Source organism: Suncus etruscus, chromosome 2, assembly GCF_024139225.1.
Source record: "Suncus etruscus isolate mSunEtr1 chromosome 2, mSunEtr1.pri.cur, whole genome shotgun sequence".
Lineage (NCBI taxonomy): Eukaryota > Metazoa > Chordata > Mammalia > Eulipotyphla > Soricidae > Suncus > Suncus etruscus.
Genome location: NC_064849.1, coordinates 108,904,067 through 108,921,702, shown reverse-complemented (window position 1 = coordinate 108,921,702; position 17,636 = coordinate 108,904,067). Strand labels below are relative to the sequence as shown.

General features: G+C 38.2%; 1 protein-coding gene across 1 annotated transcript in view; it reads left to right on the top strand.

The window, feature by feature from the left end:
- The first annotated feature begins 7,639 nt into the window (after nucleotides 1–7,639).
- EMB (embigin) overlaps nucleotides 7,640–17,636 on the top strand; it is a 51,988-nt gene continuing 41,991 nt past the window's right edge. Inside the window, exon 1 of the mRNA XM_049768370.1 lies at nucleotides 7,640–7,778. Within this exon, the coding sequence (XP_049624327.1) occupies nucleotides 7,664–7,778 (115 nt within the window). The 5' untranslated portion in view covers nucleotides 7,640–7,663. The remainder of the gene's footprint in view (nucleotides 7,779–17,636) is intronic.

Here is a 17,636-nt window from a genome sequence, read left to right as displayed (position 1 = left end):
CTGAGCACTGCTGGGTGTGGCCCAAAAACCAAAAAAAAAAAAAAAAGATTATTTTTCTGGTTGAACTAGTCAGACTGGATCTTGTTAATACTAACATTTCTATGCATATATATATATGTGTGTGTGTGTATATATATGTATACATACATGGCATATGTTAAGAAAATAAGTTTATAAAAAATAAATTTAAATTGAACTATAAATGTATGTTGTGTGTTACCTATTGGATTTACAGGGCCAAAAAATAAGTTTATAGTATAGATATAAGAAAACAAATTCTCTGATTGCTAGTAAGAATACTTTAAGGAATACTTTAAAAAACAATTTGGCAATATCTAAAACATTTAAAACTAAATATTATATCCACAATTATATAAGAACCACTAAATAATTCACTGTAGTAGAACTTCTCAAATTATTTGTAAAAAGGAAGGGCCAAAACATTATAGATGTTGTTAGCTGAGGCTTAGTAATGATATGACTTCACATATACAAATGGAATAACATTAGAAAACAGTACATATATCATTGATTTAGAGAAGCTAGGTGCTGAACATTGGGAAGAATGAACATAGAAAGAAGCCATCTGTATTGGAGCCATGAGTAGATAAGAAATATCCCTCACAGAACAATCTTTCTTATTTTTATTTTTTGTCACACTGGCAGAGCTCAAGTGTTACTACTGGATCTGCGCTCAAAAATTGCTTCTTGCCAGGCTCAGGGGAGTATATGGGATGCCAGGAATTGAACCTGGTCTGTCCTGTGTTGGCAGTGTGCAAGACAAATGCCCTATCTCTGTCCTACTGCTCAGGCCCCAAAGGAAAATGTTGACCACAATCTCTGGGGAGATTTTTCTGGGTGAAAGACACAACAGTTCATTTCTCAACAAATATACATTTTATAACTTTTAACTTTAAGTATTCCATTCAGCTTTGTGACAAGAGTATTTGGGGTGTTAAGTATCAGAAATGAAACGTGTTTATGGCATGATGTATGGAAGACTGGACTAATGTGCACATAGATGCTACAGGAAAACAATCAAAGAGAACTTTTTGGAGAAAGGGATAAATACTGAAGTGAGAATTTGGCAGCAAAATTGTAGGCAACTATATACCAAATAAAAAATGTTGAAGAAATTATTTGGCAGCAAAATTACAGGCAACTATATAGTAATAGTTTGTGTGTATGTGTGTGGGAGGAAGAGGGGTTTCATATGGTTTTGCTCATGACTTACTGCTGACTCTGTATTTTAGGGACCACATTGGGTGCCAAGGATCAAATCAGGGTTAGAGATGTACTAGGCAAACATCCTACCTGCCTTATAATCTCTTCAGTTTCATATTTCAAATATTTATTTACAAAACAGTGTGAAAGAAAAGAGGTCAGAGAGATAGCACAGAGATAGCACAGTGTAGGGCATTTGCCTTGCATGTGGCTGACCCAGGAGGGACCTGGTTTGATTCCTGGCATTCCTTATGGTCCTCCAGTCTGCCAGGGGTGATTTCTGAGTGCAGAGCCAGAAGTAATACCTGAGTGCTGCTGGGTGCGTGGCACAACATCCAATCAAACAATAAATCAATAAATAAAGTGAAAAAAAAAAGAAAAGAATCAGAGGCAAAATTAATGAGGCACACAAGCTTTTGGAAAAACTTCAAGTATTTCAGGGTAAGTGGAGTTTAGCTGTGGGAAGATATTGAAAGTTAAGTAAGAGTTATATAAAGTTCATATCATAAAAGACTTTAGATGTTAGATATTTTCCTCATAGCAAAGATGTCATGAAACCATGAGGTTAAAAGGAGTATCCATTATGAAGAAAAAAATGGGATGCCCAATGGACAGTATAATACTATTGCTTGATACTAAGGCAGGCTAGTAATACACAGGAGTACATTCCATTACCATTAATCCAAATATTGTTGCTGTAACTGATAGGTATTATTATTAATGTTTTACATAGAACTTGAGGCAGGCATCATAAGGCCAGGACAATTCAATGATAATACCAGTGACCGTATTTCTATTTTCTTTCTGCCTGCAACTTCTGGAAAATTTGGCATGTCCAAATAAATGACTGCCAAGTTTCCACAAACAACCTTAGCACAGCATAGTTATATTCCAGGTAGGCAGGAGGTCAAAGATGGGGTAAAAACTTTTATACATCTCAGGTTTTTTCTCTCATAAAAGAAGCCCCACTTCAAAAAATTTGTTTCAACTCACTAGAGACACTATTATTAATGGGGAATAAATTATACTCATTGGTTAAGCAATTTATGATCATAAATTTACCCTTAGAGCCTTAACTGTGAGCAATGCATTGACTAACTTATTACACACAGAGTCATGATATTTTTATCAACCAAGAAAAATGGATATATTAGCAATTCCTAAGCATAACCTAGGTTAGCAGTAGGCTGCTTACACCTATGTCTGTGCTATTCTAACTCTATAGCACTGGCTCAAAGTATGTTAATGATGTACCTCTCATAATACATCCCTACCATTAAGTGACACTTGAATACATATGTAAATTCAATATTCGTAAATGTATAGAGGCATATGTAGTATGTATAAATACAGGCATGTTATGTACTTACATATATACATATACAAGGAATAAATAATATGCATATTTATTTCCAGAAAGACATTAATTGATTATTAGTTGTTGTAGCCCCCAAATGATACAACCTACAGAGTTGCTCTGACAGTTTTAATTAAACTTGGTCTTTTTCAAACAAATGAATAAAATATTTTTTTCTATACCTACCTCTGACCTAGTTTAAGAATAAAACCATGTTGTTGTTGTTATTTTGGTTTCTTGGGCCACACCCGTTTGATGCTCAGGGGTTACTCCTGAGCGCTCAGAAATTGCCCCTGGCTTGGGGGACCATATGGGACGCCAGGGGATTGAACCGCGTTCCTTCCTTGGCTTGCGCTTGCAAGGCAGATACCTTACCTCTAGTGCCACCTTACCGACCTCTAAAAACATGTTTTTTATAATGTAATTATAACCACATGGGAGGGGCTTACTCAATATTTGTTTTCTACTGCTGCATACCAGGTTACCAGAAATTTAATGGCTTAACACAAACTTGTTCTTTCCTATTGTCTATGGTCAGATGTGCAGGTACTGTTAGATGATCTTTACTGCATCTCAGGAGGCTGCTGACTTGAGCTCTGATCTTACCTGACACTTTGGGTTTCTTCCAGTCTCATTGGTTGTTGGTAGAATTTCCTGCCTTTAGGCCTCAAGTCTGAATGTTCAGCTCTTGAAAGTGGCCCAAGGCCAATGCAGTTAGTTCATAAAGTTGCAGTTTGCTTCTCGAAGATAAGGAAGATGGCATCTCATCATAGACACAGGCCACCCTTAACTCAGAGGAGCAAGGCTAAGTGACAGAGGAAAATTTTGCCTACAGTATCCTGTGGCTTGTCTATCACATCTTACTAGGATCCTAGCATATACATTTTACTCAAATATTATCAATATAATATCCATAAATAAAATTTCAAAAAATTCTGAGCCACACCCAGAGTTGCTCAGGGATTACTCTTGGCTCTGCACTAAGGGTAATTCCTAGTGGTGCTCAAGGAACTATATGAGATATTAGAGACTGAACCTGGGTTTGTCATATTTAAGGCAAATGCCCTACCTGATATAGTCTCCCAGATTCTTTTTTTTTAAATATTTTATTTAAACAACTTTATTACTAACATGATTGTGTTTGGGTTTCAGTCATGTTAAGAACACCACCCATCACCAGAGCAACATTTCCATCACCAATGTCCCAAAATTCTCTCCTTCCCACCCAACCCCCACCCATACTCTAGACAGGCTTTCTATTTCCCTCGTATATTCTCTTTATTAGGATAGTTCAAAACGTAGTTATTTCTCTAACTAAACTCATCCCTGTTTGTGGTGAGCTTCATGAGGTGAGCTATAACTTCCAGCTCTTTTCTCTTTTGTGTCTGAAAGTTATTATTGCAAGATTGTCTTTCATTTTTCTTAAAACCCATAGATGAGTGAGACCATTCTCTCTCTCTCTCTCTCTCTCTCTCTCTCTCTCTCTCTCTCTCTCTCTCTGTCTTATTTCACTCAGCATAATAGATTCCATGTACATCCATGCATAGGAAAATTTCATGACTCCAGAATTCTTATATAGAATTTATGGAACTATTTTACAATATAAGTTTTAAGGAAAAAAACTTCCTATAATGATTTCCAAGTTATATTTTCAAAGAGTACACTGAAAGTACAATGTTTGAGAAATATGAAGACTTAAAAAAACATGTGTAGGTTATAAAAGAGTGAATTGAAGTTCAATTGGGCTGAAAAAAGATATGATCACATATCAAGTTGAGTAACAATAAAATATTTAAATAGAAATTCAAGTCATCAATGAAGGTCATATCTCAAGACTATAAATTATTAACACCCTGATACAAGCTACACCAAATGTAGTGACTTCAGAGAGCCATGTACAGCACAATTCTGTAGACTCAGAATTAAGACCAACTCAGCTGAGCTCTTGCACTCCAAAGAGCATCCACGCAGAGATCCTATGGCACTTGGCTAAGAATAGCCTCATCTGCAGGAGACAAAGAGGGTTCTTCATATCCACTGCACCACCGTTCTCTTTCCACATGGCATTCTGGTTGTAGGTCCTGGCTAGCTTTTGATATTCTCTCAGTACTTTGGCTTCAAGGGTCCTTCAGATGGCTCAACTTCTTTCCTGTCTTGTAAGCATAAGGAAGAAAAAACAAACTCTCTTATGGTCTATCAGGAATATCAAAAAGTATTGCTTTGCAGTGCTCAGTAAGCATTTCCTTGCATCCAGTCAAACTGGAAATAAAAGGTTATTTTCTCTCTTCAACACATCTTAGTGGAAAAGGGTGTTACACAAAGCATTTGGAACCATATTTGAATCACCTTGGAGGGAACAGTGGACCAGACAGGTCAGAAAAGTCTGTCCAAAGAACTAAAGTACATCATGCTGAGTAAAGACAGTAGGAAGTCTTTCTCATATGCCAGAAAGTTCTCTCTCATCTGTGAGATTTAAAGATACACAACATAGTAACAAAGGACCAAATGCAACATAAAGAGAGATCTGATACACAAAACTAATGTTTGGGGCTGAGGGCATTAGAAACCTTAGGGGAAGATGGTGGGTGCATTGGTCATGCATGTGGTGTTAGAATTATGTATGAGAGAAACCTTTATTAACAATAGAGTAAATAAGCACCTCAATCCATAAAAATATAAGAAAGGGAGTACTTCAAATATTATGGAGCATTTGAAAAACTGGGATGAGGTTAAATCCACAAAATATTAAACAACCATGTATACATTAATAACATGGGGAGGAAAGACTTTGAAAATATTTTCAAACCAAGAATTTTGTTTCTTTCACAATTTACTTTGGTTAACCACAGAATAACCAAAGGCATTAGTCTCAACTTGGGGCTAGTCCCTCTTTTCTGCTTTGAAAATAAACAAAATAAAACTTTAATTCAGAAGGAAAAAAATGTCTGTATGCAGTTTCTCTGAAGAAAGGTGAATATGAGTAGTAGAGACTAATTGGAATAGGTCAGTCAGAGTTCAGGTTGTTTTGGAAAGTACTTTCTGTTAAAACTCGCATGATAGAAGGAAGTGTTTGTAGGAAGACCAGAGACTGGAAACAATACAGCAAGACAAGGGTGTGCTTTAGCAACCACGGATCAAGCAACCTGGGGTTGGCAAGTCTAACCAAAGTCCTTGAGGGTGTCTGTGTAGAAGTTTCAGTGTGTTCCCGTTTCTCATACCATTTTGTTCATAAAAGCTTAATAATTAGAGTCAATAATTTCTGAGAAACAACTTACTCTAGATTTGAAGTTTGTAAAGACATAGCTTTCTAGTTTAATTACATGTCTCCTAATCATGAGAGCTATTTTGCTGGGGAATTTTGCTGTTGTTTTATTTTAATTAAAGAAGTTAGAATAGTGTTAAAATGTTTAGTAAGCTTATACAAAAGTACTACACACCCCTACCGCTACTATCAAAGTGCTCTCAGACATTGTCCCCCAAGTCCCTGAGTTTCTTTAGTCTGATCTTCCTTTCTCCTGCCCACTTTGATAATTAGTTCTGTTTTCAAGGGTTTGTCATTGTTCAGTACTTTCTATTCTTTGATTTGGACTCAGTGTTCCACAGATGAGTGAAGTCACCTGGTATTTGTCCTTCCTCCAACTTATTTCCCTTAATATGATTAACCTCCAGTTCCATCTACCTTATGCAACTTATTTTGACATGGCACCTTCTTTTGGTATTGCTTAATGACTTACGTTGTATGTAATCAGAACAATTTAAATATTCTACATTCTTTCCAAAAGGTATACCTATATAACTCTAAACCAGAAGCTAAGGAAGTTTTAAGTAACACGTAGCAACTAAAAATTAAACATATTCAAATGATGGGAGCATAATTTTAACAACTTCTTTAGAGCTTCGATATTTAAAAGTTTTATCTAGCATTTTCTTGTATATATTTTCCCATTTTGAACACTGAGATGTTTTGAATATAAGAAAATCAAACCCAGAGCTAGGCATAGCAAAACTACATGCAAAACAATGCACAAAGCCCCCACTCTGCCCTCCTCCCAATCCCTGGTATCACAAGTCTCTTCAGTACAACCAAAAATTCCAAATCAGAGGGAACAACAAAAATCATGAGAAATACTGGAGTTCAAATTTTTTAATATGTTACAACGCCCTAGAGAATGATCAGATCTTGCTATCTTTTCTGCTATAATGTAACTCTCTTCCTCCACCTCTGCGCAAAGCTCTCGCTTGGAGCTGTTTTAATTTATTTTAATTAAAAGCAGTTCGAATTGCAGGCTCCAGCCCTGCTGCTGGTAAAAGTGAGAGCACTAGCTCAAACAGCCAACAGCGTGGGAGTTCTGCAAAGCCCAGTCCCAGTGGCCGGTGGCCTTTACACAATTATCTACTTTCGGGAGTTTTTGTTTCTTGAGCGCTAGGCGGCTCCTTAAAAACTGTTAGGCAAGCAAACAAAGGGGGAAAAAGCAAAACAAAACAAAAACACCAGGCACTCCCTGGGCCTAGGGATTTGAGAATCCTTAATCTGGAGAGAACCGGTTAAGCCTTCAGAGACAGAAGGGTGTGCGCGATTGGTCGGCTGAGCCAGGCTCTTGCCTTCCACCGGCACAAACAGAAACGTCAACCCAGAAGCCACGGGATAACCCAGGCTTGGTGGGCAGGTGCGGTGAAGCGTCCTGCACCCTCACCCCAGTTTTATCCAGACCCCCACAATATTTAGATCAACTGTAAAGGCTAACGTGCACAGTCCTTTCTTTTCTATAGTCGAGTTTCAAGCAGGTGATGGGCTTGCAGAGAAAATTGCTCCCAACTGCGGGAGAGGATGCTGCACCCGCACCTGCAGCAGCGTCCGTCCCCGTGGACCATGGGCGGCCGCCGCTCCGGGTCAAGTTGGGGCGCGTCTAGGCGGTGTGTGTGTGGGGGGGGGGCGGGCAGGGCGGCGGCCCCTCCCACTCGGCTTTGCTAGCGCGTCCGGCCCCCGGTGACTGGCAGCCAGAGCTGTCCACCGGCCAGAGGACGCAGCGACTCCGGACACGGACACGACGGCTCTGCGGCCCGTGACAACCCGCCGGCGCCATGCGCGCCCTCCTCGGCCCCCAGGGACCTCGCGCGCCCCGTTTCCTGCTGCTGCTCCTCCTCTTGGGCCTCCTGGGCGCCGCGCGCCTCGTCGTGTCGGACGGCGACCCCCAAGGTGTGATGGGTTTAGGGCCAAGGAGGGGCACGCGAGGGGTGCTGATGGGGCGCGGCGGGGATGCTGGAGACAGGAGGGGACGAACTGGACACACTGGGGTCACCCAACCTGGACCTGGGGTTCAGAAGGCCCCCCGCGAGCAGCACGTGGGATGTGCAGCAGCCAGCGCGTTGGGGGGCTTTCGGAGGAGGGCAGATTGGGGCTTTCGCAGAAATGGGCTGCAAGACATGTAGAAGCCTGCGGGGGCGAGGCTGGAGGAGTCTGGAGCCAGGGCTTGTGCAAATGACCTTCCCTGGGAATGAGCACCTTCCCTTGGATCCGTACTAAGGCCTCACCTCCCTCCTTTAGTCAAGATCAGTGGGGTGTTCCTGATTCTTAGGGTTTAGCTGAAACAATAAAGCCCCAAACTACTAGCTTATAACGCAAGGAATATGGATGTGTATACACTTGTGTGTGCGCGCGTGAATGTGTGTTAGCGTGCGCGTGTCCTGTCAGTGTGGGACTTGGAAAAAGACTTTTGTTGCTGTCGTCGAAGTCACTTCGAAAGAAAAATTTATGCGCAAAGCATTAAAAACAACAACACCTTTTTTTTTTTCTTTCTTGAATTACCTTGTTTTTACCTAGTGTTTTGGTTTTCTTTGGGTGCCAGAGCCTGATATTCAGGCATCAGATCCCCCTGGTGCTCAGGCGATCCAATCTGGGACTCTTGCTCTTAGCCCTTTGGTTATCCCCCATTCTTATTTATTTATTTATTTATGTATTTATTTATTTATTTATTTATGAGGAGGAGAGGGGACTCTCTCAAGCTATGCTAGGGGACCAAAGTGCCACTGCTTTACTGAACCAAATTGTTCAATGTTTTGGCAATGTTTTTGGAGTACTGCTATAGTGGGAGTCACCAGGACCACATCCTTTGGAGCTGAGGTGAGAATGTCATACAGTTACACCCATGTGCTTATCTGGGCTATTATAGTGCCCTGGAAGTTGAAGGACAGGAAGGAAGGCTCATATACGCAAGACTAATAATACTCCAGTTCTTTGAGCTATTTCTCTAGTTCAAATGACTGTTTATGTAGTAAGTATTAAGACAAAGTGTTCTATCCAACCTACGTTTTAATACAAGTCTATAAATCTCAATTTTTTTACTGTCAATTAGAATAACAAACCATCTTTCTAGATGGCAAATACTATTAATAATTAATAAGGATGTTGTTGGACACAACATTCTCTTTTATAAAAATAGATTTTTATAAGCCTTAATGTTGGTTTCTTTGTAGCATCAGTATCGATGAAGAGAAAGAATAAGATTATTCATTTAAAATAATATTTGAATATTTATTGTTGTAAATGGCCTGGATTTAACATTTTTAAATGTCCATGCCCCCTTTCTAGCAATCCTTCTACCTTTCTATTCACATGATTCAAATTTTGTCAACATTTCTCTTGCCTGCATCCTTAACTCTGCTCTCCTTGATTCATCATTATCAGGTTCACTCATATTTCACCTCAGAATATAATTCAGAACCTGTGCATTTTGGATCAGCTCTAAAATTTTAGTTCTGGACATGGCTGTTCATAAGATCTATAGGAGAGTTTTGAGAATTACTACTAACTGGATTTTGGTCGTAGTCATTCTGCTTTATTTAAACTGCAATTCATTGTACTCATTGTGAAGTTTGAAAGCCCCAATGTGATTTTAATTTTGTGATAATAAGAAGTGGAAAACCACAGCTTTGAACAGATTTGCTGCTATTAGAGAGTTGTTAGAAAGTTTAACCGAAGAGGGGAGTGGAGAGATAGCACAGCTGTAGGGTGTTTGCCTTGCATCCAGCCAATCCAGGACAGGCAGTGGTTCGAAACCCGGCATCCCACATGGTCCCCGGAGCCTGCCAGGAACAGTTTCTGAGCACAGAGCCAGGAGTAACCCCTGAGCGCTGCCAAGTGTGACCCCAACACAAAATAAAACAGAAACAAAGTGTAAGTTGGTAAATTTTTGTTCTGTGGACATCTGGAAGTCAGATTTACTGTGACATTTTAGATTAGATACCTACAGAGGAAAAATGTAGGAAATCTAAATGGGATAAACTCACAGTGTGTATAATAGGTTGATTTATACTCATATACATATTAGATGTCTGTACATATGGAGAGAGAGAGAGAGAGTGAGCACACATTCTATTCTTTCAGTTCCAGTAAGTTTTAATGATTGGTCAATATGCCACATAAAAGACTTAAAACTAGGGAGAAAGCAAGAACTATGAGACCAGAACCTATTCTTTATAGATACTGTATTGATCTCCATGAGATTCAGTTTTCTTTTTGGAAAAGGCTGTTGTGAAATTTTATGGCTATTTTTAGTCTGGTGTATTGAACTACTTTGAAATAGATGTTCTATAAACTGCAGATCTTGGGTCAAATTTTAATGATAAAAATGATTATAATTCATCAAACTCCTAACAATTATGCTCTAGACAATTGCATTATGCAATTGTCTTGTAGCCATATGGAATAGCTTTTATTATCCTGGACATCTTTTTGTTGTTGTTGTTTTCATTTTCATTTTTGTTTTTATTTTTTTGATATCTTTATTTAAGCACCTTGATTACAATTATGATTGTAGTTGGGTTTCAGTCATGAAAAGAACACCCCCCTACACCAGTGCAACATTCCTAATACCAATGTCCCAAGTGTCCTGGACATCTTTACATGAGAAAACTAGAACTTAGGGAGTTTAAATAGTTGCTCAAGATAGAAAATTTAGTATTGTTCAGCTGGACTCTAATCACACTACTTGTTTATGTAAGTTAAGAGGCTAAATTCTTGGGGCTGGAGCGATATCACAGGGGTAGGACTTTTGCCTTGCACATAGCCAATCTAGATCGAACCTTATGATCATCCAAAAGGGCCCCCCCCTCCCAGGAGCAATTTCTGAGCACATAGCCAGGAGTAACCAGGTATGGCCACCAGGTATGGCTGAAAAACAAAAAACAACAACAACAAAAAAAAAAGAAAAAGAAAAGGATAAAGAAATCAAAGTGAACAGAGTTTCCATGGGACAGACCTGGGATATAATAAGTATCAAAACAACGTTCTATTAATGACACTGATACTAAACTAGCTATGGAATAATGTCTGTTAAATAAGTAAGAATTGAAGCATATTTACTGTTATGATAAAATTAATAAATGAAAGATAGCTGAGGCACAAAACTTACTGGTTTCAAAATACTTTTTACAAATTTATTCTTAATTAAAAATAATTAACTTTATAGTAGAGATGCTTAGCACATGCATTTTTCTTTTTTTTTAAATTATTTGAAAACAAAGATGCAAAGAAAGGACAAGGTGAAGTTACAGTGGGAAGGCAATCATCCATAAACAGAATTCTCAAAAGAAATCCCCTTGCTGACACCTTAACTTTGAATTTTCAGCAAAAAAAAAATTAAGAAAAACAAAACAAAACACATGCACAATTACTTTTTCCCTCAAGTCCCCAGATTGTAGTACATTATAACATTTCTTAGCAGTACACAAAGCAATCTAAAGCCACAAAATTTATTAACTCCTTTAACATTAAAATCTATAGTATTGTTGATACAGTTGATCATAATACATTATTTCATTAAAGATGAGTCAAAGGAACACAGCAAAGATGGTGTTAGTGTGATAATTGTTTGCATAGGCCCAGCAAAATATAGGGGTCATGGAAAGGAAAAGTCTTGGCCTAAATAAGGAGATCTTACCCCTGAAGTTTTCTGGCATAAGATCAATTTTTAGGCTCCAGGCATACTAGGTTGTCCAACCCAAGTCATTGTCTGTAGTGCCAATACACTTTTATTTTCCACACAGTCACTGTTGTTGGTGTCAGGTTTCTGTAGTTAAGGATCCTGGAATATGTCCATATCCTACATCAAAGTCAGGATGATGTGGAGCATCCTTTAGTTTCACTCATAATTAGAGAGTGATGCAGGGAGCTCAGTCCTGAAAGCAGTTGTTGTTGTTAAGTCCTTTGGGTGTTAAAAGTAAGTCTCTGTTGAATAGGTCTATGCCTAGTGGTAGGGTCTTCCCTGGTAAAGGATTGCTTTCAGGTGATGTAGTACACAACTGTGGTTGTTTTGTAGATGGCATCCCTGGTTCAAGGGTAAATGGACAATGCCCATTCTTCTGAGGCCAGAGCCAGGTCTTTCTGACAATGTTCAGGGTGTAAGGTTCCACTGCATTACAAAATTTGTGTGTTTCCATCTTTATTAGATAAGAACGTGTTTGTATATAATTTTCCATTTTAATGTGCCTATGCAAAGTAAGAACAATGCCGCATGGCGTTGTTGGTGCCTATGGGGATGCTAGAACAAGTCCAATAATCCCCTTGACTTGGTTCTAACATAAACTTTAAATGGAGGGACACTTCTACAAAATTTCTTATTTAACAAATAACTAAGAGAAGGACAGAGAAAACAAATATATAGAAGGGAAATTTTGAAATAGTTGGGTGGGGTGTTAAATTCAGTGAAAGATTTTGGTCTGTGATTGACCTGTACGGTATTGAAGGCAAAATAGGTAAATGGGGGGAATAATGGTTGGGACTGAGGCAGTAAAAGACTAGAAATGAGCTTTGGAGGGCAGTAGCACATGCATTTTTAAGGAGATGATAAAAATGAAATCTGTAAGTAAAGAGAAATCTTATAAGCAGCAGTGAAAAGAGCTATATCACCTCTGTGATATTTCTAGCTATTCGAGAGCTACTCCTGTTAAAATATAACTGACCTGGAATTTTCATAATATTGTGAATATAAGTTAGGTAAAATAAAGCTAGTCCTGATCCCTCAATCCAATAAAAAGACCCACCTACAAGTTCCCCGAGCCAGTCAGACTGCTTTCCTAGCATACCAATCTGAAAAGCAAACCCTGCCTAGCATCCAAATTCTAAAGCCAAGCACCACCTGTAGGACATGTGCCAATTTGGAAACCACATGCAGCAAACCTCAATTAGGTGTGTGCACAGTGTCAGACCTCGCACAAGTTCCTGGCGCTGAGTGCAGTGTTTCCTGGCAATAGATAAGGAAGTCATTGTATCTCTCTAGTGCTAAAGAAGCTAATCTGTATGACTCCAAACCCCCTGTCAGGCTCCCTTTATGTCCTATAGGACATTCAAAGAACCTGGTCTCTGAGATTAAGAAAGACTCACTGTTCTTTCTGAAATAGAGAATAGGAGAACATCAGTTTAAGACATGTGGCTTTGAGGTGTAACATTTTGCCAAAACATACAGAAAAAGGATTTTTGTTTAAGCTAAGGTAGGGTATAGAGATGAGAGGGTAAGGTGTAGATATTATTTTAATGGCAGTATTGTCAAAATGTCTGAGGTTGTCTTCTGTAGGAAATAAACAATATTATTTATATGGCAGTAGGCTATCAGGTGAGCACTTTGTTCTCAGCAAATAATTTAAGGGAGAATTATTCTAAATTTGTAAGCCTGCCTGCCATTTGTTTGAAATTGTTTGAAATGAAACAAAAATAATTAGTTTAATTCCTTCAGAGAAAGCTGAGTTAATATAGACTTTGAACCATATGATTAATTTATGGTATCAATGATACCAAATTTGCTTGTGCAATTTGCACCATTTTGCAAATGATTATTTTGTCCTTTACGAGAAACACATTGTAGTGTTCAAGCTATGTATACAAGATTGTGATCTTTGGAAGTTAAATTTGTAAGATGGCTTCATATATTTCACAACATAAGGTAAACTTCTGACAAATTAAACTCATGACACACATATTGTTCTGAAAGAAAAATATTATATTGTTAAACTTTGTACCTCTAATACAACTCAAATCAAGCATTTCAAAATATCTGAAATACTGTATTTTTTGGTATAGAATAGTGAGTGTTATCTTCAAAAATGATATTCTTTTAATTTAATATATACATTTGTTTATGTTGTGAAAATGACAACAAAAAAGCATCTCACACCAGAGTGAATGAAACAGAGTAGAAAGTCTAGAAACACTAGGGTTAGCAGGGACATTATATATTAAAAAAAAAACCCACAAAAAAACACGCTCTTGCACTATCAGTAAAATCTTATCTGGTGTCTATGGAAAATAATATGGAGATTTCTTTAAAGTAAATTATAGCTCCCATATGACACAGTGATTCTACTTTTTGGCAGCTGTGCCCAGAACACACACACAAACAAGAAAACAAAACATAAAAATAAACCTAAGTTTATTATAGTACTGAGTATAATTGCTAGGATATGGAAGCTACTCAAGTGGCTGGTGATAGATGAATGGATACACTGGGATATCATGAAGCTGTAAGAAAAAAATGAAGGGGCCAGCGAGGTGGCCTAGAGGTAAGGTGTCTGCCTGCAAGCGCTAGCCAAGGATCAGGACCACGGTTTGATCCCCCGGTCCCCGCAAGCCAGGGGCGATTTCTGAGCACTTAGCCAGGAGTAACCCCTGAGCATCGAACGGGAGTGGCCCAAAAAACCAAAAAAAAAAAAAAAATGAAATCTTGCAGCTTGCTGCAACTTGGATGGAAACTGGATGGTATCATGTTAAGTGAACTTAGAGTAACAAATGGCCTAATTCATCTAGGGAATATAGAGGAGCAAAAAAGATAATGGATAATAAATGATGACAAAGCCCTGATAATAAATGATGACAAACAGTATAAAACAAACAAATTATCAAGTAGTGAGAAGTGGACTAGAGGTAACAAAAATAGTGGAGGGTCTTAGGCACTTCAATGGTGGTGAGATTCCATAACTGTATATTCATAACTGTTACCTGAACTACAATAATAAATTAAAAGGAAAAAAAACAATATTGTGTTCATAACACGAATAATTTACTCTGCTCAAGATAGAATCCTTTTCTTTATAGCCTGATAAGTACATACTTAGTATATACTAAAAGGGAAATAGGATGTTTCATTTAAATTGATCCTGAAGCCCAAAGTATTTTAATGGAATAGCCAAGAGTTTGAAGCTCAATAATAGCTATTCTTGTTTCCTGATTAGTGTTTCAAAACTCCATCAGATGCCTAATGTATCTTTATAAAAATGTCTTCAAAATAAGCCGCTGTAAAGTGATATAGCAAGAATGGCAAAGCAGAGTAGTAAGACGTGTTTCTGGTTGGGCCTGGAGAAATAGGATAGCAGCAAGAAATTTGCCTTGCACACTATATAACCAGAATTCAATACTGGAACTGTATAAAATTCTCTGAACACTGCCAAGAATAATTTTTGAATGATGAGCCTGAATAAACCCTGAGCATAGATAAGTGTAGTTAAAAACAAACAAACAAACAAACCCAGCATCAACAACCAAAGTTTATACTCAAATAGCTACATTGAAATGTTATTTCAGGGCCACTTGAAGATATTAAAACCCTTGTTGAAGAAACAGAGAAGTGGGTGCCCTTTTTTGAAATCAGAGTTTCATCTTTTATAGTATCACTGACATTTAGAATTGAAAAATCATCTGTGGTGAGGGAAAGCTATTATTGAATAGTTGGTGGAATTCCTGTTGCCTGCCTATATGTATATTTTCATTTCTTCTTTTACAAAGGTAAGTTCAAAACTTCTGAAAGTGGGGGCCAGAGTGAATAGTACAAAGGGTAGGATGTTTGTCATACATGTGGCTGACCTGGTTTTTATTCCCTGCATTGCATGAGCTTCCTGGTGTAATTCCTGAGTGCAGAGCCAGTAGTAACCCTTGAGGATTGCTGGGTGTGGCCCCAGAACAAAAATAAACAACAAGAAAAAAAAAAAAAAACCCAAACTGCTGAAAGTCACCTTATTTGAGAGTTACAGTTTTGCAAACATACACAGCTTAAATGAGGCAATACTAGGTTGGGAAATACCCTTAACCCAGTGACTGTGGTCTGCAGGAAGGAAAGGAACAGGACACCTGGGTATAGAGATGCAGGTACCCTAGAGTGACAACAGCTATGTAGAGACACTTCCTGAAATTGGAGAGGAAGCTACAATCCAGAAAGTGACAAAGATGACCATTAATACCAAGCACCAGGAAATGGCACGGGGCAAGTTGGAATCAGATATCTAGTCCCCAAAACCATTTGAGAAAATAAATTTATGTTGTTTTAAATCACCATCTTAGTGCTAATTTGTTATGGCAGCAGCAGAAAAATGAATAGATTTTTCTAGATCAAACTACTTCCTCTCCACCACTCCCCCTTCTCTACCTTAAGAATGATCAGATATTCTAGTCAAACTTTGGGTGTTTCTTTTGAGTCTGAATTTGGCATCACTTTCTTTGTTAATTCTAATGTGCTTTGAAGCCTAACTCTGCACACACCCTTTTGAAATACGTTTTGTTGCCAAAATTATATGTTGCATGTAAAATTGTCATCATTCAGGAAATAAGAGACAGGAAAGAGACTCTCATAAAGTATAGAAATGTTACACTTCATGGTAGGATGTGCCAGCCACTCCAGAATGGAAGGCTCCAAATAAGAGGCACGCACACACACAAACACACACAATGGGTGGGACTATATATATATATAAGTATATATATATACTTATATATATATACTTATATATATATGCACACATATACACAAACATGCACATACTGGCAGGACACAAACATGCACATATACCCACATACACTGGGCACACACACACACACACACACACACACACACACACACACACACACTGGGCAGGTCTCCCAACTACTGATTGGGGGCACACAGGCCCAATAGTAGTCTTACAGTTGAGGATGTAACACTGTTTTGATTCTGTAGTACCAGGATCCCCAGGACCACTCCAGAAGTCCTCCAGAGTTTCACCCAGTGATGCTTAGTTGGATCACCTGAAGGAAAGGATTAAACTGAGGTCAGACACATGGAAGGCTTGTGCCTTTACCTCAAATTATATTAAAGGATCATTTTATATTTTTGTGTGATAAAATTTAACAAATAACCTTACAAAGCTGTGAGCTGTGTAAGCATGCATTGCTCTCATCATTAGGATTTCTAATTGCTCTTTTAATTTAAAAAAAAAATTCTAAAAATGGCCTTCTTGTTCAGTAGCTCCCATAGAAAACATGAGTTCCATATCTGGATTGTTTTCTGTGTTGACCCTAGAAAATCTACTTATAGTCCAGGTCAGTTCCATGCTAGGCAAGTGCCCTACTCACAATAGAATCACCAGTTTACTTCAATTAAATAGAATCTCAAAATTAAATATGAAAAATCATTCTCTTAATAGTTTAGGTGAGGATTATAATTTTTTCTACCAGAAAATATTAATAGCATAGACTGTAGAGTTAGTACAGGGACTATGGCTCTTGCCTTGCAGGTGACTCACCCTGATTTACTTTCAGTTAACAGATATGATCTTTCTGATCACCACCTAGAGTGATTCCTGAGCACAGAGAAAGGAGAAAAGCCTGCAACACCACAGATTGTGGCACTGAACCCTAACCCACCTCAATTGACAAAAGATGTTTTAATGGCATAATTGGAAGCCCCTCTACCAATATTTTTTAAAACATAATGAATGGAAGATATTTATATAGAGAACATTTTTTCTATTTCACATGAAGAAAATAAAAGGTAGAAATTAGGATGTTACTCATTTAATGCAGTACTCTCTGGATCATCTCCCATGTATAGAGCAGTGGGGAATATTTTAGTATCTTGAGCAGCTTTTAGATGTTACTTCTGTATGTTGGCATCATTGCTACTACCTGTAAAAGAATTCCTGGTGGAAGATTTCCAGCAGTGATTACGAAGTGAAGCTTATAACTTGAGGAATGTGTGTTATGATCTTGGCAGGGAGCTCTAGATGTATTATACAGTGTTCATGATCCTCTCTTCTT